The 21,214-nt window shown below is 43.8% G+C and overlaps 1 protein-coding gene across 2 annotated transcripts in view; it reads left to right on the top strand.

Moving 5' to 3' along the window:
- Nucleotides 1–20,800, top strand: part of SH3BGRL2 (SH3 domain binding glutamate rich protein like 2) — a 47,869-nt gene extending 27,069 nt beyond the window's left edge. The window contains exons 3-4 of one of the 2 annotated variants that reach the window (XM_082307163.1): nt 14,503–14,583; nt 15,727–20,800. In XM_082307163.1, the coding sequence (XP_082163289.1) occupies nt 14,503–14,583; nt 15,727–15,741 (96 nt within the window). In that variant the 3' untranslated portion in view covers nt 15,742–20,800. Of the gene's footprint in view, nt 1–14,502; nt 14,584–15,726 lie in introns of those variants that run through there. The other variant, XM_082307164.1, reaches the window with a different exon arrangement.
- Nucleotides 20,801–21,214: the final 414 nt, after the last annotated feature.

Below are 21,214 nucleotides of genomic sequence, written 5' to 3'. Positions count from 1 at the left end.
TGGGTTTGCCTTTTCCTGAGGGAGGAGCAACCCACACTGTGTTTCCCAGCCACTGTTCTCCACAGCAGAGAGGCTTTACCCACTTGACTTGTTTGATCATGGCGCGTTTCGCATTCATGGGTAACCTGTTCAATGGCTTCAATGGTCAGGTCCACCCCTTGATCACGAGGCCCTCTATGCATTGCATCTCTTCCTAGGTGTCCTGATGTGTCATGGGCCCACTGAGCTATGAATAGCGCGCACTTATGTTCCCAGTTCAGGTCCACCTGAGCCATTTCAGTTCTGGCAGCCTGGTCTACCTGCTCCTATTTTCCATGTTCTTCAGTGGCATGGCTCTTAGGCATGTGAATATCTACATAAAGTACTTTTATAACAAGATTCTCTACCTGGGCAAAAATATCTTGCCACAGTGCAGCAGCCCAGATGGGCTTACCTCTGTCTGGCCAGTTAGCTTCTGTTGCTGTAGCCACCCCTACAGGGCATTTGCTGCCATCCGTGAGTCAGTGTGGAGATAGAGTACTGGCCACTTTTCTCTTTCGGCAATGTCTTGGGCCAGCCGGATGGCTTTCACTTCTGCAAACTGACTCCATTTGCCTTTGCCTGTGATGGTTTCTCTGACTTGTCTTGTGGGACTCCACACAGCAGCTTTCTGCTTCCGATGTTTTCCCACAATACGACAGGACCCGTCAGTAAATACAGCATATTGTTTTTAATTTTCTGGTACAGTGGGGCCTCTTTGGCATGAGTCACCTCCTTGGGCAATGCTTCAAAATGTCTGCCTTCTGGCCAGTCCATCATCTCTTCCTCCTGCTTTCCCTCAGGAGGAGTTTCTTTCTCCTTTACTAACTGGGTCGACCTATGCTTCTGTTGTTTCTTCTTGACTGCAGGAACAACTGTTGTAGTTGGGAGTTGGGTTTCTGATTTAGCCACAGTGTCTGTGTGTCCTCAGATCCAGAGACCCTCTCTCTCATTTGAGCGTAGGCATAGGTCTGCCCCAGGCCTCATCACAGTGTTGGAAGTTGTGTCTTTATGGTATATGCAAGGCATCCTTCCTTCAAGTGGTCTGCCAATTCGACAGGATTCCATGTCTGTTCAGCAGTGAAGTCCCAGACCATCGGAGCTGAAAGCTGCTCTAGGCACCTGCCCAAATTCTCCCACACACCTTGCCACTGGGAACTGGTTGTCTCAGGGCACATTCCTGTGTGGCATTCCCAGCTGGTTGGTTAACCTTATGAAAAGCTAAAATCAGCTTCACTGCACTCACAATACACCCTTCTGGTTACATAGGGGTGTTCAAGAAACTGAAGGGCCATTGCAACAAGGGTGGAAATGTCTGTCCTGGAGAAGACGAAGATGCCATTCTTCATTTCCTCCACAAAGTGGCTCCTGGAGAAGAGGAGAAAGGTGTAATTGCTAATTGTCTCCACGAGATGGTTCCTGGAGTACTGGGATGGCGGCAGTGCAGGGGTGAAATACCAGATCAGGCTCAAGGCCAATGCTTTTATCATGGCTCTCCCAGGCAAAGCAAAAGAAAGTGATAAACAACACAGCAAACAGCAAAAGCTGAAAACAGCAAATAACAAGCTCTCGAGTTTGATGTACAGGAAGAAAGGGAGCAAGCAACAGAGCAACTGAGGGAAAAAGCAAATCAGTATCAAGAACAAGCAAGTCAACATTGTGACCAGCAACATGAAGTAACAGCCTGCCGAGTAACAACTAAGCAGGTATAAGAGCTGTAAATTCAGTCTAGCACACTGATCAAATCTGTCATTATCTCGACCCTTTTTGAGTCCCTGTTCAGGAGCCAAAAAAGGACTGTTGTGGGTTGATCCCAGCCGGCAACCACACAGCTGCTTGCTCCCCACCACTCCCCTAGCAGGATGATGGAGAAAATAGGAAGAGCAAAAGCAAGCGTTGAGATAAAGACAGTTTAATAAGTGAGGGAAATAAGGGGGAAAAAACCCAAGTAATGCAAACACAATCACTCACCATCTCCCAAAAGCAGACTGATGCCCAGCCAGTCTCCGAGCAATGGCTACCTTGGAAGACAAACAATCCCCAGTTTTTTATGAGCATGACGTTATATGGTATGGAATATCCCTTTGGCCGATTGGGGTCAGCTGTCCCAGCTGTGTCTCCTCCCAACATCTTGCCCACTTCTAGCCTACTCTCTGGGGGTGGCAGGGGGGAGCAGAGTGAGAAACAGAAGGCCTTGATGCTGTGCAAGCACTGCTTGGCAATAGCCAAAACACTGGTGTGTTATCAAGGCTGTTTTAGTCACAGATCCAAAACACAGCACCATAGAGATTGCTGTGAAGAAAGTTAACTCCATCCCAGCTGGACCCAGTAAAAACACGAAGATGAAGACTGTAGTTCGTTTTCTAAGTTTTTACTAAGTAAATCTTTTGCTTTCTACATGCTCTATCTCCCATTGTGAATTTATTTTACACAGCCAGATCAGTGATTTTGCATGCAAGTTATTCAGATTTTTCTGAAGTACTGCTGGTAGGATCCAACATAGTACTAACTATTCAGTATCCTGCAGGTTAAAAACACTATTTAAAAGAATGAAAAAATAATTACTTAGCCTTACTTACTTATTACTTACTGTTACCTTTTTTTGCACAGACCATGCAAAGTCCAGACTGATGGAGAGATCACTGCAGATTGGTGCATTAGGGCCAGATTCACAAAGGGACTATAGCATGATGCCAAGCACTGAAATACCTAAATTTTGGGCATGTGTCTTCTGGAGTGGAATTTGCAGCCCCCAGCTAGGGCTCTAGCTTCTTCACATGGTAGGTGAGGAGCCACAGGTATAGAATCATAGAATGGTTTGGGTTGGAAGGGACCTTAAAGATCATCTGGTTCCAGCCCCCCTGCTATGGGCAGGGATACCTTCCACTAGACCAGGTTGCTCAAAGCCCCATCCAACGTGGCCTTGAACACTTCCAGGGATGGGGCATCCACAACTTCTCTGGGCAACCTGTTCCAGTGCCTCACCACCCGCACAGTAAAGAACTTCTTCCTTATGCCTAATCTAAATCTACCCTCTTTCAGTTGAAAGCCATTACCCGTTGTCCCATCACTATGCTCCCTTGTAAAAAGTCTCTCTCCAGCTTTCTTGTAGGCCCCCTTCAGGTACTGGAAGGCTGCAATAAGGTCTCCCTGGAGCTTTCTCTTCTTCAGGCTGAACAACCCCAGCTCTCTCAGCTTGTCTTCATAGGAGAGGTGCTCCAGCCCTCTGATCATCTTCATGGCCCTCCTCCGGACTCGCTCCAACAGGTCCGTGTCTTTCCTGTGCTGAGGACTTCAGAGCTGGATGCAGTACTCCAGGTGGGATCTCACCAGAGCAGAGTAGAGGGGCAGAATCACCTTCCTCAACCTGCTGGTCACACTTCTTTTGATGCAGCCCAGGATACGGTTGGCTTTCTGAGCTGCAAGTGCACGTTGCCAGGTCATGTTGAGTTTCTCAACAACCAACATCCCCAAGTCCTTCTCCTTGGGGCTGCTCCCTATCCATTCTCCACCCAGCCTGTATTTGTGCTTGGGATTGCCCCGACCCATGTGCAGGGCCTTGCACTTGGCCTTGTTGAACTTCATGAGGTTCGCACAGGCCCACCTCTCAAGCCTGTTAAGGTCCCTCCGGATGGCATCCCTTCCCTCCAGAGTGTCAACCGCACCACACAGCTTGGTGTCATTGGCAAATTTGCTGAGGGTGCACTCAATCCCACTGTCCATGTTGCCAGCAAAGGTGTTAAACAGCGCTAGTCCCAATAGCGACCCCTGAAGAACAGCACTCGTCACTGGTCTCCACTTGGACATCGAGCCATTGCCCGCAACTCTTTGAGTGCAACCATCCAGCCAATTCCTTATGCACCGAGTGGTCCATCCATCAAATCCGTGTCTCTCCAATTTAGAGACAAGGATGTTGTGTGGGACAGTGTCAAATGCTTTGCACAAGTACAGGTAGATGATGTCAGTTGTGCTTCCCTTATCCACCAATGCTGTAACCCTGTCGTAGAAGGCCACTAAATTTGTCAGGCACGATTTGCCCTTAGTGAAGCTATGTTGGGTGTCACCAATCACCACCTTATTTTCCATGTGCCTTCACATAGTTTCCAGGAGGATCTGCTCCATGATCTTGCTGGGCACAGAGGTGAGACTGACTGGCGTGTAGTTCCCCACATCTTCCTTTTTTTCCTTTTTCCAGTCAGTGGGAACTTCACTGGACTGCCACAACTTCTCAAATATCCTCCATGAGGACCAGGGCTTGTGAACGTTAGGCTGCTCCTATCTGTCTATAGAAGGCTTCATCTGTTCAGTCTTCCCAGTCGGGTGGCCTGTAGCAGATCCCTGCTATAATGTCACCTGTCCCTGCCCTCCCTTTAATCCTGACCCATAAGCTCTCGGTTGGCTCCTCGTCCATCCCCAGGCAGAGCTCCATGCACTCCAGCTTGTCACTGACATAGAGAGTGACCCCCCCTCCTCATGTCCCCTGCCTGCCCTTCCTAAAGAGCCTGTATCCTTCCATTCCAGCACTCCAGTCATAGGAGCCATTTCTCTCCGTGATGCCAATAAGATCATAGCCCTGCAGACGTGCACACGTCTCTAAGTCCTCTGGTTTATTCCCCATGCTACGTGCGTTGGAGTAGAGGCATTTAAGTTGGGCCCCTGATGAAGCTGACCTACTGGCTGGAGTGGCTGGACATGGATCCCAACGGGATCTGCAGTAGCCAGAATGCTGGGCATGGAGAGCTCTTAAAGCAGCAAGCAAGAAATGCTGGAGAAGCAATGTCTGAAATTAGGCCCGTGCCTCATACCTCCCTCTTCTGCGTTCTCTGAAATCTCCACAACTGAATACACAACCCTTCATAGACTACAGGTGCCAACCAAAGTTAAAAGGAAACCTGTTTCCAGGCGGGCGTTTGAGCTGAAGGGAAAATATTTACATAGCAGGCTGACTCCCCCCCCATTTTTTTTTCCTCTTGGAAGCTGCTCATATGGTTTAGAGTGTTAGGGTAAGTCCTGAGAGAGTGCCTAGTGGGCACAGCAGTAGAGACAGAGATACGTGGTATTTATTGTCCTTCCCTGAAATATAATATGTGGGTATCAACTCCATCAAAACAGTGAAGGCTTATAGACAAGAAAGAAAGAAAGAAAATAGGCTGCTGAAAAAGGCACAGTGTTCTCAAGAAACTATTCAGTGCACAGGCAATTACTGTGGCACTGATTTCTTTGCACTGTTAAGTATCAGTTTCTTCTGTTTTTTTTAAAGATCCTGGAAAGATTCATGCACATTTCTTTTTCTTCCTTTTTTATATATGTCAAATGACAAATCAGTAACTACTCGCTGATGAGAGAAAGAAGAGGAAAGAGAGGATTGAAGAAAACTGGCTAGAGGCCACCTCAGAGTTTCTGCCCTGGCCTGTTGTTGGGGAGTTTGTCATTATTCTTGTGCCGACAGATACAGAGCTTGAACTCTGTCTCTCTAGGTCCTCAAGCAATGCGGCAGAACTCACCTTAGCACGCCTGCTGTAGTGTGTTTACTTCAGGAGCTAGGGCAGTTGTGAGGCTAACTTGGTATTCAGCAAGTCTACATTCGGTTCCCTGCACCCTTGGAGATGTTTTACCCAACTCGCTTAGCATCTTGGTAGTCTGGGACATGTAGTTGTCACATCCCTTGTAAAGTTACAGCTACCTTAAAACATGTCCAAGTTAAAACATACGCATGCAGAGCTTCTGTGCAGCATGATCAATTTATGTCTCTTAGCCATGATTTCATGTAAAAGGATGACTACCACAGTTAACTCCCTGATGTTTCAGTCCCTCCCTCTCTCAAACTCCTGCCATGCTCTGATTTGATAAAATTCTTATCTAAACAACTTGTAAAATAACGTGATGAGCTGGAAGGTACACAAAAGGGGGAGGTGGCACCTGTTAGCATCCATAGTACTTACTGATTCTGCCAGTAACTCCCCCTGAATATTCCCCTGCCCCAAGTGGGCACTGTGCCAGCTGGAGGTCTTCAGTGCTTGGATGGAGGAGCCCCTTCTGCGCTTTGACTCCCTGTCGTAGAGGTGAGGGATATGCGTTCTTAGAAAGTTGATGTCTGTGTACCCTGTCACAGTTGCTGAATGAATGGCAAACATCACATCAGCCTGAGTTTGTCATGTATTGTTTGAACAATAGAGCTGTAGCTGACATCTGCCTCCCTTTTATTAAAGCCTTTGGTTTTGGAAGCCTACAACAAGAGATTACTGAAATAAACATCTGGCCCTTAGGAGAGGAGTAACAGGTTGCTTTGTAGAGTCAATTGTATAAGCTCTTTAAAAATCCTGTGCAGAGATCTTATCAGAAGGTTAGCTAATTGAGAACTGTCATGTTTAGACTGTCCTGTGTTGTGCAGACAAGATCTTATTTTTGTGTGTTTATATAATATTAAAAAAGACTCACACACACACACACACTCGTTCTCCAAGGAGAGCTGTGCTGAGTAAGAGCTTTCCATTGTAATCCTTATCAGATCAGTAAATGAGTGTCATCTGTCCTGGAGAACTGGACTGCCCTTTTCGGGAAGGATGCTAACAGCTCATTGTCAATGGCATACAGTGTTAACTCAGTCGGTAGCAGAGTGCTGATTCAATGCATTTAAGTTATGAGTTCCCCATTATTACTTACAAGAGCAATTACCTTGCCCCTCTTATAAGAATGAAGAGATCATAATCATATATTAAAAAATTGTTGCCAAAGAGAAACAAATTCAGACAACATGCCAATAGGCTTACCTTGAAGTGCTGTCCAATAATTAGTGCATTTAAAAAAATCTGTATAAAAAAGCAGTGCAAGCTATATTTGGGCAGGTCCCTTGTTTTTCTGCTTCTTGGTGCGGTAAGCAATAAGGATTTGTCTGAGATGTGTAACAAGCTTGCTCTTTCTCTTGTTGCAAACTAAAAGCAAACGGTAACAAAGCCAACTTGCTCTTTTAAAGAAACTTAATGGGAGGAATTTTATTCACAGTTACTGTCTTTGAAACTTCATTAGATATAATGTTCTCCTAATCTCAGTTGCAGTAATGGATAGATTGTCTGTATAATTGCTAATTGTAAAGGCAGTCTACTTTGCGTTAATGTTTTACTTTGACCCAGTGCCATTGTGCTTGTGTTTTGTTCCTTGAAGCACAAATAATTATGCTGAACTGCGGTACTGCCAATTTTAACTTTGGTTAAATAGTTTCTCCCAGCAGTGACAGTGTTTATTTAAACAAGCCTCAGTGTACCTGCTTAACAAAATGCTGAGCCAAATTAATTATGGCAGTGTCTGTAATCACATCACTACAGTGATCCGGTTTCCCAGCACCAGGAATACAACACACTTAAGGCCTCCACATCACAGCTGGGATACAGCTACTGCTGTAGCCAAGTTGAGCTTTGTGAACTTGGCAGTTGCTGTTGAGAGAAGGAGAAGCTACCCTGGAAGTGGGATTTCTAAGGAGGAGAGAGTTCCCAAGGACCAACAGTTTTCCTACTGGAGTAAAAATTGGCATAAAACCCACATGAATGCCAGACGGACGTAAGGCATTTGTTTCATAATGAGGAGTTATATCCAGATTCCCTGAATCCTTGTCCACTGTTTCAAAGACTAAGTTGCTCTTACTTCACTGTAGCATTCAGGCAACGGACGGCTGTTGGGATTTCTGCATAATCTGGACATTAAGAGAGTTCTCCTGCCCTTGATTAATCTGGTTTTGAAGAGGCTGAAAGCAACTACAGCACCTTTTGGTTTCAGGATAAACTGCAAGGACTCAGATTTTGAAAATAAAGCTATCTAAGTGTGAGGCTTGGGTTTTTTTTTTTTTTTTTCTTTTACCAGCATACTAAGTGGACAATATCACTTGACTTTGCTGATTATTTTAAAGCTTTGTGTAAGATATGACTTTAGATAACACAAGTGGCCTTAATTGTGTGAGACTGAAGGTCCATCTAGCCCAGTTTTGTCCTAAAGTGGCCATAAGCATATGCGTAAGAAAGACTGCAAGCGAGTCAAGTGTATAAAATACTTCTGTTGAGTATTCTCCCTGTCTCTAGCTATTTTTCTGAAACAAATATAACTTTAATGTCTTTAGTAATTCTTATTACGTTTCTCTTTCATGAACTTCAGCCTTCTGGTGAAGCCATGTAAACATTTAGCATCCTTAGTGTGCTTTGGCAATGTGCACCATGGGTCCACTGAGCTCTGCATCTAGTAACAAATCATCCTGCCATCACAGTGAGCCTCACAGCCTTCTTCCCATTCCCACCTGGGGTAACTTTGCTCCTGAAGACCTTTGCAGCTACAGCCTGCTTCTCTGTCCTGGTTTAGAGTCACTTTGCAGGAGCAGGGAAAGCAAAGAAGCGCTTTATGCCATGCCAGCAAGATTCTGCTTGTCTCTGTAGGTGAGCTGTTGAAACTTCAGTACAGTTAGCTTTGCTGATTTTCAACAAAGCATTCTGGTGGTAAAACAGAGGGGCTGTGTCTTGCTCAGACTACTTGGTAATCAAATTGCCATTGACTTTCAAGGTGAGAAGCCAGCATAAAGCAGTCAGATGGCTGTTATCCTGTTAAGAAACCTTTTCTGACTTGAAATAGCTTTTTACTTGCCTTATTTATACTCCTGTCGCTTCTCTATCCCCTCAAACCATCCTGAGATATTTTTTTTCCTAACTGGCATTTGTTGTTCTCTGTAATATTTCATACCCTTGTCTTTGTGATGTCACCTGTATTTTTGTGGCTTTTCAACTTTTCCAGAGGGACTGAGCATCTGTGCATCACTGATGACTCATGTCCACTGTCTCTATGTCCCCTTAGTTTTAGTAGCTTTAATCAGCTACTAATGTTGCCAGAATTTTATGCGTTAGTAATGTGTAATTAGCAGCTCTGGAAAGCACCAAGGATCATAATTTAAAGCAATACAGTCAGAATTATATTTATGCACATAGTTGCCTTTTGAACTGGGGCAGTGGGTGGCAGTTTGCTATGCTTGTGTATTTTTAGGTTAACAGCTGCTTTCTGAATGCCTCCGGGGCATCAGTGGGAGCCATTTCCTTGCACAGGAGCAAGACAGCGCTGCTCAGCTGATCCCAGCAAAGCCGCAGCACCCTCTGGCTCGGTAGAGCTGCTTGGCACAGTAGCAAGGGGATTGCAGTGACTTGCTACCAGCGGTGAAGCCTGGTGCAGAAACGGGGAACCACTGCCTTGCCAAAAGCAGTGGCTGGTGGTCTCCTTCCTCTTGTTCCAAGTGGAACCCCTTGGCTCACAAGCAAGTTGGGCTTTTGCCTGTGTATGAAGCTCTCAGCTTCTACTGAGCTGGGCACCATTTTCATTCTTCAGCCTCTGCATCTACTGCTGGTAGCAGTGGGATGTTCTTTATGTGAGACAAGAATTTTCATGTCCTCACCCATGAATTTAGTCTCTTTATGTGTGGCCCAAATCTGCACAGACTTTTTCTCCCTAAAAAGGTAAGGTTGAAGGCAGGATGTTTTTGGAACATCTGTTATCTCGCCTGTATTACAGGGAAAGCCAGGGATCCCCACTTTGAACTCCTACCACACACCAAAGCAAAACCGACGAGTCCTTGAGATGGTGTTCCTTGAGATCATGTTCCTTGAAATCATGCTTCTCAAAAATCTCTTAAGAAGCTACCATACTAAAGTGATTTCTTTCACCTTTTATAGGACTATTATGCATTTTTATAAATTTTTTCCACATTTGAATATTTTGGGATCATATGTTTTCATTGCAGAGATTAGTAGGAAAATTCTCCTATTTAAAATTTTACTGCTACTTTATTTAAAAGCATGATGCTTCTACCCCCATCCCCCATGAAAGTAAGAGAGTGTCGATAGCATTTTAATGTGTTTTGCAATGCAGATATTTCAAAACATTGGGGAGATTGCTTCTGGTGGATAATCTCTTGCGATTATTAAATATTCTGCTCCTTTTAAAATGAATCAGTCCACTGGGTTTTGTGCTCTTTCAAACATCACTTACTCAGTTTAGCTCATTGCTTAACCTTCACGATTTTTTCAGTAAGTGAATCCAGGTTTGATAATCTGTAAAAATTTGCAAAAAACTTACTGAATCAGGCCTGGGTACTTCTGCAGGTAAAAACTGATAAGTAGCACTTGCAGAAAGCTTTTTATGATTAAGTCTTAAATTGCTTTACAGAGGTTAAGGTAAACAGATGTTATGTTCACAGATATCGGTGGATTAGCCGAGTCACAAAGTCATTGTCAGAGCCAGGAATGCAGCCTTATTTCTTATGACATTTTCAGGCTGTGAATCCTTCCCTACCCTGTTTTTCTTTCCAATTTATTAACAAAGAGTGAAAAAAACATGGTCTTAGAGCAGTGATGGTTTTAGAGCTAATTGAAGTACTGGGATTAAGACACTTCAGGAGAACCCCAGAACTTGAAAATGGTGATGAGAGATGATGACTGACCTGAGCAAACAGACAGCCTTCTCTTGGACAAACTGTTGAGACACACAGGTGTCTGGGGGTTCATGAAAACTGCCTGTGTGCTTAAGAGGAAAGGGTGCTCTTGGCAGGGAGTGAAAATGATGTGCTGCTGCAGAAATGCTCGCAATAGCAGTCTGCCCACAGGTTGGCCGCTTATAGTTTACAGGGCTGTAATGAGCAGCTTAAGGCGATTTAAACCTGCCCTGATATTAAAGGGGTGCCCTTGTTCTTCTCGCTGTGCGTTGTACTCAACCAGTGCTCCCTACCTTCAGCTCCAGAGATAGTGTGGCTCACTTGTAGATGAACACAGTGGAGAAAATTAAGGCTGTTTCCCCGTTAGATCAGGTGCTGTCTTCACATGTGGTTGCTTGTATAGCTCATGTCCCTCATGGCTTTTCATCTGCTCTGGCAGAGTCAGGCTGGACGTTTTTCAGGTTTAACAGCATCCACACAGTTTTTCAAGTCAAGGGCTTAATCCAACATCCTTCTGCAGAGCTTCAGTATTACTTATTACTCCTCTAGGTATTCAATGATTACATTGTCCTCTTTTTATCCATGGTATTGTTGGGGTTGCTTTCAGTACTGTTTCAGCTTATGCCATGGCCTCCTTGTGAGATCTGTCCATTTTATTTGGATTTACTTTCTGGCTATTAATTGTGAATTTACATTAAATCAGAAATTAGCATCAGTTCATCATCTTTAATGATTTCTTTAATTGAAGTAAATGTGTCTATTTCCTCTGTTTAATTCTATGTTTAATTTCAAGGTTAGGTAGAACAGACCATACCTAAAATTAACAGTAAGGGAACTTAAAACTGTGTCTAATATCTCCATATGTTAACATTTTAAAAAGCAATGGTAATAGTTCTGTCCTCGTAATGATAAGCAGCATCTGTCTGCAAAGTCCATTTTCCCGTCTGTGATGCTGATTGTTGCGGGAGATTCTACCTTCCTTTGCTTCAGAACTGCTTTATTCCTTGAAGTATTTAATTCCTCCGGCAGTGAAGGCAAATAAACTTGACTCTTGCCATAGAGTGAAGTGAGTAGATGGTATTCATTATAAATTATGTATTGTGCTTAGAGAAAACCATGGAACTGAAAACTAGATAGAAAAAATGCGTGTGCTGTCTCTCTCTTGTACTTGGCACTGGTGAGGCCACACCTCGAGTACTGTGTTCAGTTTTGGGCCCCTCACTACAAGAACGACATCGAGGTGCTGGAGCCTGTGCAAAGAAGGGCAATGAAGCTGGTGAAGGGTCTAGAGCACAAGTCTTCTGAGGAGCAGCTGAGGGAGCTGGGGTTGTTTAGCCTGGAGAAGAGGAGGCTGAGGGGAGACCTTATTGCTCTCTACAGCTACCTGAAAGGAGGTTGTAGCAAGGTGGGGGTCAGTCTCTTCTCCCAAGTAGCAAGCAATAGGACAAGAGAAAATGGCCTCAAGTTGTGCCAGGGGAGGTTCAGATTGGATCTTAGGAAAAATTTCCTCACCAGAAGGGTTGTCAAGCATTGCAAGAGGCTGCCCAGGGAAGTGGTTGAGTCCCCATCCCTGGAGGTGTTTAAAAGACGTGTAGATGTGGCACTTAGGGTTTAGTGGTTTAGTGGTGGACTTGGCAGTGTTAGGTTAATGGTTGGACTCAATGATCTTAAGGGTCTTTTCCAACCTAAATGATTCTGTGATTCTATGATTCTATATATACATGTGTATGAAAGCTGAAAGGATCAGTAGCCATAAAGCTTAGTCCCGGAATACTGACTTATTGCCAGAGTCTATAGCACAGCAATATGCCATCTTTTAAGACGATGATGACAAAAAGCCATCTTAAGAAGAAGGTTTACTCCTTCTACTTAGGTCAGCTAATATGTCTGAGGTCCGATGACCATCATACACTCCTGCTGTCCTCTCTGTGTCTTTCAGGGCAGATTCTGTTAGTGTAGAGGATTAGGCTGGGAAACTGCCTCTGTGCAGCTATGTCTTTTTCTGGGCTGAGGTTATTTGAATGATTGTGCAACTGCAAAGTATCACTTTGCTAGGACAGTTGTGTTCACATTGGTATAGCAGTATATCATTATGGAAATGCTAGTAAAGCATCTTTGTCTAGTGCACCATAAAGGTTTCAGGAGAAATTCTGCACATCTGCAGAATGATTATGGATCTCGTGGGAGGTATATTATCCCTGCAATGGTGACTATGTATTTTCTGTCTGAACAATCTTTTATTTTAGGTTGGTGGAGAGGAAAAAAAGAGAATGAAGAGAAGTAAAGTCTTCATCTACAAGCACACACTTTCCTTACAAAGTTATTTCACAAAATACCAACCATCCTTCTGCAAGGATATAATTTGGTATACCTTATAATTGGGTCTGGCAGGTGGGGTGAAGGGCTAGTCAGAGATTCACACTGCATTGTGAAGACCCAGAGAAATACTGGGAAGCAGAATACTTGCCCAGACCATTTTTCCTTCCTGCTTAGGATCTGAGAAGACAAAATGTCAGCACAAGTGGGTATTGACTAGGCATGAGTAAACTCTGGTTAGAAGATAAAAGAAGGTTCCTAATCTTTGCATATCCTATGATGGCCTTCCAAGGACAGCCAGGTCAGAGAAAGATTTCTGCTTTTCAATTACAGCTTTTTCTGTTTATCTTGCATGGTCCCCTGTGATTGTGGTGTGGTTTGTGAGGTTATAGGTTCAAAAGAAGGCAGGAGTGGAAGGAGACAAGTGGGCAGAGCAGCTGCTGCTGGGGAAAAATTGAGGTCCAATTTCAGGTAAAGCACCTGAAACTGTAACAATGAGAGATGGGCTCTCAGAAAGTAATGAGATTAGAGGTTAGGAGCCAAAGAAGTGCTAACTTTGCGGATCAGGTGCATTGGGAACGATGGTTACACAGATCGGAAGCATGTGGAGGCACGGAGATGCGTGTTACTATTCTGTATTGAAACCATGTATGGGCACAGTCAATATTTAAAGGGATTTCTCTTGTTGAATGCTTTCAAGTTAAGTGTAACTACTAATCTTAGATATTAGAGATAATTGCTATGTGGTGATGAGCACATACCTGAAATTTCCTGTCATTTACAGAGTATTTTACATGTCAGAAGTGGTTAAGCAAGGATTAATATTTCCATTTTGCAGTTCTGTGGAGGAGGAAAAGAGTCTGAACTGGGTGCCATATTGTTTGCTAGTGGTCATAGAGGAAATCTTTGCCAGACCACTAAGAGAACCTGGAACTTCCTGGCTTCTTGCCATATGCCAAATCCATTCGCTAAACTGTGCTCTGTTTTTCTTTTTTTTGCCTGAATATTGTCAGCTCATCTGATGATAGAAGAGTAGCAGGTGTCCAATGCAATTAACAAATCAGTAAAAGTAGTAGTAACACTTTGAGATTGGAACCTGATCTTAAGCAGCTGAAACCTAAAAGGAACTTAATCATGATAATGAAGCTCACTTTTTCTCATTCTATACAACAAGTTTCTTTATGGTAACATTTCATATTTAACTATGTGGTTGTCCAAGGCTGAGATATGATTGCTGATTTCAAAGGATACAATGATGATGAGGTCTCTGTTCCACCAGAGAAGAAATAAGGAGTTCAGCTGCCTTAGGACTTCTTCTTGGAGGTTTCCATTTTAGGAAGTATTTTGTTTGCTAAAATACAAATTGGAAACCCAGTCAGAAACTTATTTGCATTGTTAGGCACTTAAATACCTTTAAAATATACCCACAATAGATTTCCTGTGAATGCAAGTCCATGTTTGTATTTTCCCGTCAAATAAAAGTAGTGAAAGGTGTTGTAGTTAGAGAATTTGTGGTGTTCTTTGCCATTGTAGTTGGTGATATTATTGCAGTTTAGAATAGCTTCTAGGTTTGCATAGGAGAATATGGGTAAGTATCCATATTTTCCTGAGCATTATTATGTATGACCCTTTAGTCTAGTACATGGTGTGGTAAGATCAATCAGGAAAACACAAATACAAATGCTGACTCATCTTTTTTTTTTTTCTCTCTCTAGGATTACGATGGCTTTTTTGAGTCAAAGGAGAGCAACACTGTCTTCTCCTTTCTTGGACTGAAACCTACTTTGGCATCAAAGGTCAGTGTAGTATTGCAGACTTTTCATGGAATTCTTGAAATCATGATATTGAATTTTCTTTGAACCAAAAGAACTCCGTGTGTTCGGATGCACCACTGCCTTGATCCATACCTTGTCCATATCAAATTCACGGTAATAAACTAATTGAAACTGTTGCCATGAGAAGCAAAGCGTTTTAAATGAAATGAAGCATATACATGGGAATTAATTTGAGACAGCAGATAAATGAAGTTTAAAGAGTGCATTCTTCTTCACGTTATCAATGTAAATTGAATGCAACTGACTTAATTATAACAGGAGACGGAACTAGGATCTTAATCACTGGAATATCTGCAGCTTCTGTCACCAAAACATTGTCTTACTGGCCCAGCCTGGTATAATGGCTCAACCAGGACAGCATTTATTTATTAGGCATTAATTTTTTTTTTTTAAATGCTGAAATGCTGGAGCAGTCAGGAGTTATAGCAACTTTTTGGATAAGAATTAAGTTTTAACAAATAGATATATACAGGTCAGAACACAAAGCCAGTTAACATCTTTCTGTTGAGGGCAGTATAACAGAGGAGATTTTATTGCCATATGGAGGCCTGGGCACTTGTTCAAAGAGACTGTGCAGTGCACTGTTGGGCAGTAGATCAGACACATAGGAGAGGATTTTTCTTCCCTTGGCCACTGTAGATGCAGCTGTGTTTGGTAGTAGTATTGTTTCAGGCCTGGATGGTAGCTCTTGGGTATCTATAGAATTCTTCTCCTGTCAGGGATTCATTTATTTCTGGACCCATGAAGGAGAGGAGTAGGAGGAAACCTCATCAGGGAACCACAAAAGCAGGTTATTTTGGCAGCCTTACTTCAAGCTTCATAGCTTGAAGAACTAGTCCTAGGAAAAAGATGATATCCTACAACAATCAGAAATAGCAGCTTCTGTGCAGCTCTGTTCCTGGGAAGTAAGCTGTTGTAAGCCTGGAGGAGTGTCTCTGTAAACTTGGCCAGATCACTGCTTCAGTCTGGTAGTGTTTCAGAGCGACGCATCCTCAGCTGCCGTGTGGACCAGGGTTAGGGGCACCTTATATGCGAAGGTCACAGACACAGGAGATGAGAATTTATTCATAGCATTAATCTTTTTTTTTCTTTTCTTTTAAATAGGAGTCAGAACCCTAGAAAGCCTATCTGAAGTATCGACAAGCACATCTCCTGGATGAATGACCCTGTTCTTCAGCACACAACAGCTTCCCTAATGGATCACTGTGATAGAGCAAACATGCATCATTAGTAGTAGTCTGCTTGCCATGGGACGGTGCTCTCCAATAACATGGAGTTAATAACGTATATGAAACAGGATTAAGGCTGGACTACTCATCTTCCTTTTTAAAAATACTCATTGTTGATGTTTCACTTTTGTCTTTGGATTGCTTTTGCAACTGGCACTGATATTCTAACAGACACGTATGTTTGAGAATAAGGAGTGGAAGTGTTCATGGATATACTTATGTAGCCAGATTTCTCACCTTTTTTAATTCTTCCAACTACTGTAGTTGAAATTAGCTCATCATGATAGTTAAAGTGCTGGTGGTTATTGGAATGTTTGTGCTAGCTGTGATCCAGAAGGTAAAAATTGTCAGTCTTAAGATCTCAGTCTAAGCCAATAACTGCCGCATTTTTGCTCTACATTTATTTATTGTGATGTTTATGCTACATCATGTTTATTGTAAGAGACATGGGCTGCTTACGTTGTTCATGAAAACTTGGTTTTTCTAACGATGCATATTTCAACTGGCTGTTTAAAAACAGTTGTTATCATGGAGGAGGTGCCAAAGTGAAATATTTTGACATGGTTCCTGTTCCAAATGTGGGTGAAATGTGCAGGAAAACACTTGGTGGAAAATATTGGGTAGTTCAGAAGAAGAGGTCTCATAGCTAATGATAATATTAAGTTACCTATCTCTTAACTGAGAAGGACTTAACACCCGAAGTTGGAGCTTTATAGTTGGACTGTCTTAAAATGAAATTTTGCCAAAACCTTGAGTTTACCTTCAATAACACACAGCTCCACCTTTAGTCACATGAAAGTCAGGGGGATGCTTTGAGAGCCAGGGCTCAGTCCCACAGGTGGTTAAACACTCTACCATGGTCCAAGAGCACACCTAACTCACCCAGCTGCTGTCCTGGTTGTATCCTCAGGTGTGGAAATGTGGAGGTGCCTCAAAGACAGTGAGAAATCTGAGCGTGTGCTTTGCAGGGTGAGGCCACAGTGGTCAGCTCAGCTGAGGAACAGGGGCCGAGTAAAGGAAGCGGAGATTGTTCCAGTGGGACTGCATCGATGCACACAGGGATCTTAGGCCCGTGACTTGCCAATAACCATTACAAAATGCATTCTAGACAGAAGTCAAATTACATTATGCATTTTGAATCAAGTCTGGCTATGAAAATAACAGCTATGCTGTAATGTAGCTTTTCGTCAAGTGATTTCATAATGACAGGGTAGTGCCATTCCAATAAATGTCCTTACATTTTTGGGTAAATGAAAGACAACCATTATGTGGGAAGCCTTCTTTGCAATCAGAGCATCACTCAGACTGTGTGGCTTGAAGGCAGCCAAACTTGTAAAAAGTGTCAGAAAGCAGCACTGTCTGTGCAACAGATCACATGTTCTGTTAAAATCAGTAACCATGGCATCTGAGACGTGTTAGTTGGAAGGGACAGCTGGAGGTCATCTGGTCCAGCACTGTCAAAATCAGGGCTAACACAAACACTCGCTCAGACCAGATATGGGTTTGTCTAGCAGAGTGTTAAAAATATCCAAAGATGAAGATCTCATAACCCTCTAGGTAACCTGTGCCAGTGCTGCAGTACACTCCTAGTGAAAACTTTCTTTTAATGCCCAGCGTCAACTCCTAGGCTGTAATTTGTGGCTGTTGCCTTTGCTATGTTTTCTGGCACTCACAGGAAGAGACTGGCACCGTTCTTTTTGTAACTGCCCTCAAGATAGTTGTAGGCTACCATTAGATCACCTCTTAGCCGCCTTCTTACCAGAGTAAACAAACCTGGCTTCCTCAACCTCTCTTCACAGGCTGCGTGCTTTAGGCCCCTGGCTGATTTGCTTTGGTGGAGGGTTACTCTTTCCAGTTTGTTCACATCCCTCTTGAACTGGGAGAAGGTCCCAAACCAATATTTCGGATGTGGCCTCACTGGTGCGGAGTAGAGGGGGATAATAACTTTCCTCAGCCTGCATGTCACACTTCTCCTGCAGTAGCACACTGCATGCTTTCCCCTATTCGCAGTGAGTACATTGCTGGCTTATGATCAACATGGCATTCACTAAAATCCCCAGGTCCCTTCAGCAGGAGTATTACTCTGTCAGTCGCTTCTCAGCCCATACTGATGCTTCGCCACCCCCAAGGGCAGAACTTTCTACTTGTCCTTATCAAACTTCATGAGGTTTCTGTTGGCCCAGTCGTCAAGGTTATTGAGATGCCACTGGACTGAAGCTCTGCCAGCTGTTACCAACCACTGAAGCAGGTTTGGGTGTCGTTCACAGATTTGCTGAGGGTGCACGCTAGGTCATCATCCCAAGTCCCTGCTGAAGGTGCTGAACAATAGGGGAACTGTAGCCTCTCAGCTTTTGGACGGTGGCTTACTCATGACTACAGAGGTATGACATGAACAATGTTCATGACTGCCAGTTGCTGGAGTAAAGAACGGGTTACCTTCCTGTTCATGTTGTCTCAGCTACAAACTGCTTACAGCTGTGTGGCTTTTCCCTCTAGTACAAAGGCAAGAAATCTTTAAAAAAGGAGATGTTAAAGGAGTCCATCCATAAATCAGTTTCTCTTTGGATTCTCTGGTGCCTCCTCGGCTCAGTTAAAGGGCTAGGTGGCGCAAGCGCACACGCAGATTTCAAGTCCATGGTTGTATTTACCGGTCAAAATCTTAGCTACAGCACCTTCTCTAGAGGAATCCTGAATGGGAGTTGATAACGTGCATATACATATATGTATATACATGTATGTATGTGCATTTTTAAGAATTACGTTGTCTTTTGTAAGTTATTGTGACATTCTTGTCACCAATCCCATATTTTCATGAGACTTGAACCTCGCTATAGGGAGGGAATGTGACATGAGGTGGAGCTGTACTTTGTTAACTTCACCAAGTTCAATGTAACGATTCCTAAAAAAAAATTAAAGAAAAATATTTAATTTTGCAAATGAATACAGATAAAAATTTACATAATTATGCAGCTGATTACAGAGAAGCCATCCTGGATTTATCATGTACTTGATATGTTGTAAACTTTGAGAACTGCCTGAAGTCCCAGTTTCGAAAAACTTCCCTGAGCGTGTAAGTATATACACGTGAGTGATCCTGGGCGAAATGCCAGGCTTACTGTTGTGAAAGGCAAAACCACAGTGATTTGTCCAGGGATGACATTACTTTCACAAAACTCCTCTTGAATTTTGAGAACTGTGGAATAGAAGCCTGCCGCTCAGTGGAGGGCTAGTCCTGTTACAGCTCTTAGGTAAACCTAGCTCAGTTCAGAGCACGCATGTGGGCGTAATCAGTTGTATGGAGGACAGCACTAGCTCCAAAGATATCCTGCTTGCTTGCATGGATTGGCAGTGTAAGTCCCTTAGAATATGTGCTTTTGAATTATAAGTGGCTAGTTTAAAAAAAAAAAAAAAGTATATATGTTGCTTGAATGTGAATTTGGTCTGTTGCGTGACAGCCTTATTTTTGTAATTAAAGCAAGTAGAGTTCTAGTTTGTTACACAAGATGATCTGGAATTTTTTAAATCAGTTTTGTAATAATGAAATGTAACTATCAGGTAACTGAAGAGGTCTGTGGAAACTAGAGCCATTTATTGAAAGAAGTAGCAAATTCTTAATTCTCTTTAAAACACTTGCATATAAAGGTATGCTTGAGAACCAAATGATCCCAATTTTTAGCTAATGCTTGTCACTACCCCGCTTTTTAAAAGGGAGAGCAGTGTGAATTAAACTGTAAATTTTTGTACCTAGCTGAAGTTGCTGTGTGGGCTGACGTGCACGCGCACATTCACTGTATCAGTGGCTTTGATAGAGGTGTTTTTGTCTGTGCCACACATCACTGGATAGTGCCTTGCCAGAAAGAGGACTGTTTTTGTAGGGTCTTCTTAGATGTGCTTAAACTTTGAACTGAGAAAGGGGTAGTTTCTATATTGCTATTTTTTTTAATAATGCGGTAAATTGATTGTGAGGCCTGAGTCAAAAGACACATGCTTTGTAAGGTTAAAACAGTTTCTGATGAGTCTTCTGCACTCTTGATTTTTCTTAGTGTGGCTTCCTCTTTTTTTTTCTTTTCCTTTTTGTTGACTGTCTAGAATCAAACTTTCCAAGGGAAGTGGACCTGGAGTAAAGCCCCTAAATCGATGTTTACGCTTTAAAATAACTATCGGATTCAAGCGCTGAGCAGCCCAAGCACTATCACTGAAATGAGGAGGAGCCACCGAGCTCTCAGTGGATTTTTTGGTTGTCCCTCCCTGCCCTGTCCCCCCATCAGGCCATTTATTTAGGGAGTCCAATTCTGGGAATACCATGATTCAGAAGCAGGACCCTGAGGTTTTTAGGCAGTGCCCTGTGGCACCTCACAGGAGTGCAAGAGTGGCGTCATCAGCAGGAAAGTGCCAAATCCCATTAGTCTTCAGTGACTTGTCCGCTGGTTTCACTAGATGTTGGTGCGAGCAGCGGGAGGAGGAGGGAGAGAGCACAGAGAGCGGGAGCGGAAGGCAGGGTGCGGAATGGCCCGCGGGTTGTTGCCGGCGCCCCGAGCGGCGATCCTGGCCGGGGCCCTTGGCTGGCAGCGCCGTGTGTGAGACCCCACAGCGCCGCTCTCCACGGGACCCCGCCTGCATCGCGGCCTATCCTTCACCCTCTCGCTCCCTCAGGAATTTGGGAGGGGAAATGGAGAACAGCTTCTGGAGAGCAGTCCTTCAGCCAGGGCGGATCCGGCTTACTCTCTTCTTCCTATTCTTTACTTCTTCCTCATGTGCTTCGTCCTGTCCCGCGTAGACCTACCTGCGTGCAAAGCTTCCACTCCCCACCATTCCCGACATCCCTGTGAGGTCGCAAACGCAGAGCTGGTGTTCACCTTCACGGCGTCACAGTTTCGTAACTCGGTGGGGGGGAGGGAGCACGTTGCATCCTAGGCCGTGTGCACGTGGAGTTTTAAATTATATATTAAAATCGTGTTCGTCTAATAAAACACGTAATTCAAAAAAGACATTTGAACTGTGTTGTATGTGCCAAAGAAAACAATGAATAAAATACCGAGTCTTTGCCCTTCCTGCGGCTCCCTCTGGTGACAGCCTGGGGCTGCGGCTCGGGCAGCCTCCGCGGGCGAAGAGCCCTGCGGAGACCTCGCCGGGGTGGGTGAGCCTGGCCCTGTGAGGTGCTAAGCGCCCCGGATCCCTGGTGACTCAGTGGGAACTGCAGTGCGCGCAATACCTGCTGGGTCTGCTGGGCTGGGATCTGGGTCCTCCCCAGGTAAAGAGCAGGAAAGAAAAAAAAAAAAAAGATGATTTCTTGTCTTCGGTTTTTGCACTTGGGTTAGCTGATAAATACCGTGGAAATAAGGGACAGATCCTCTGGGGCACCT

The sequence above is a fragment of the Platalea leucorodia genome (assembly GCF_965183815.1).
Source record: "Platalea leucorodia genome assembly, chromosome: 3".
NCBI lineage: Eukaryota > Metazoa > Chordata > Aves > Pelecaniformes > Threskiornithidae > Platalea > Platalea leucorodia.
This window is presented reverse-complemented; position numbering and strand designations above follow the sequence as displayed.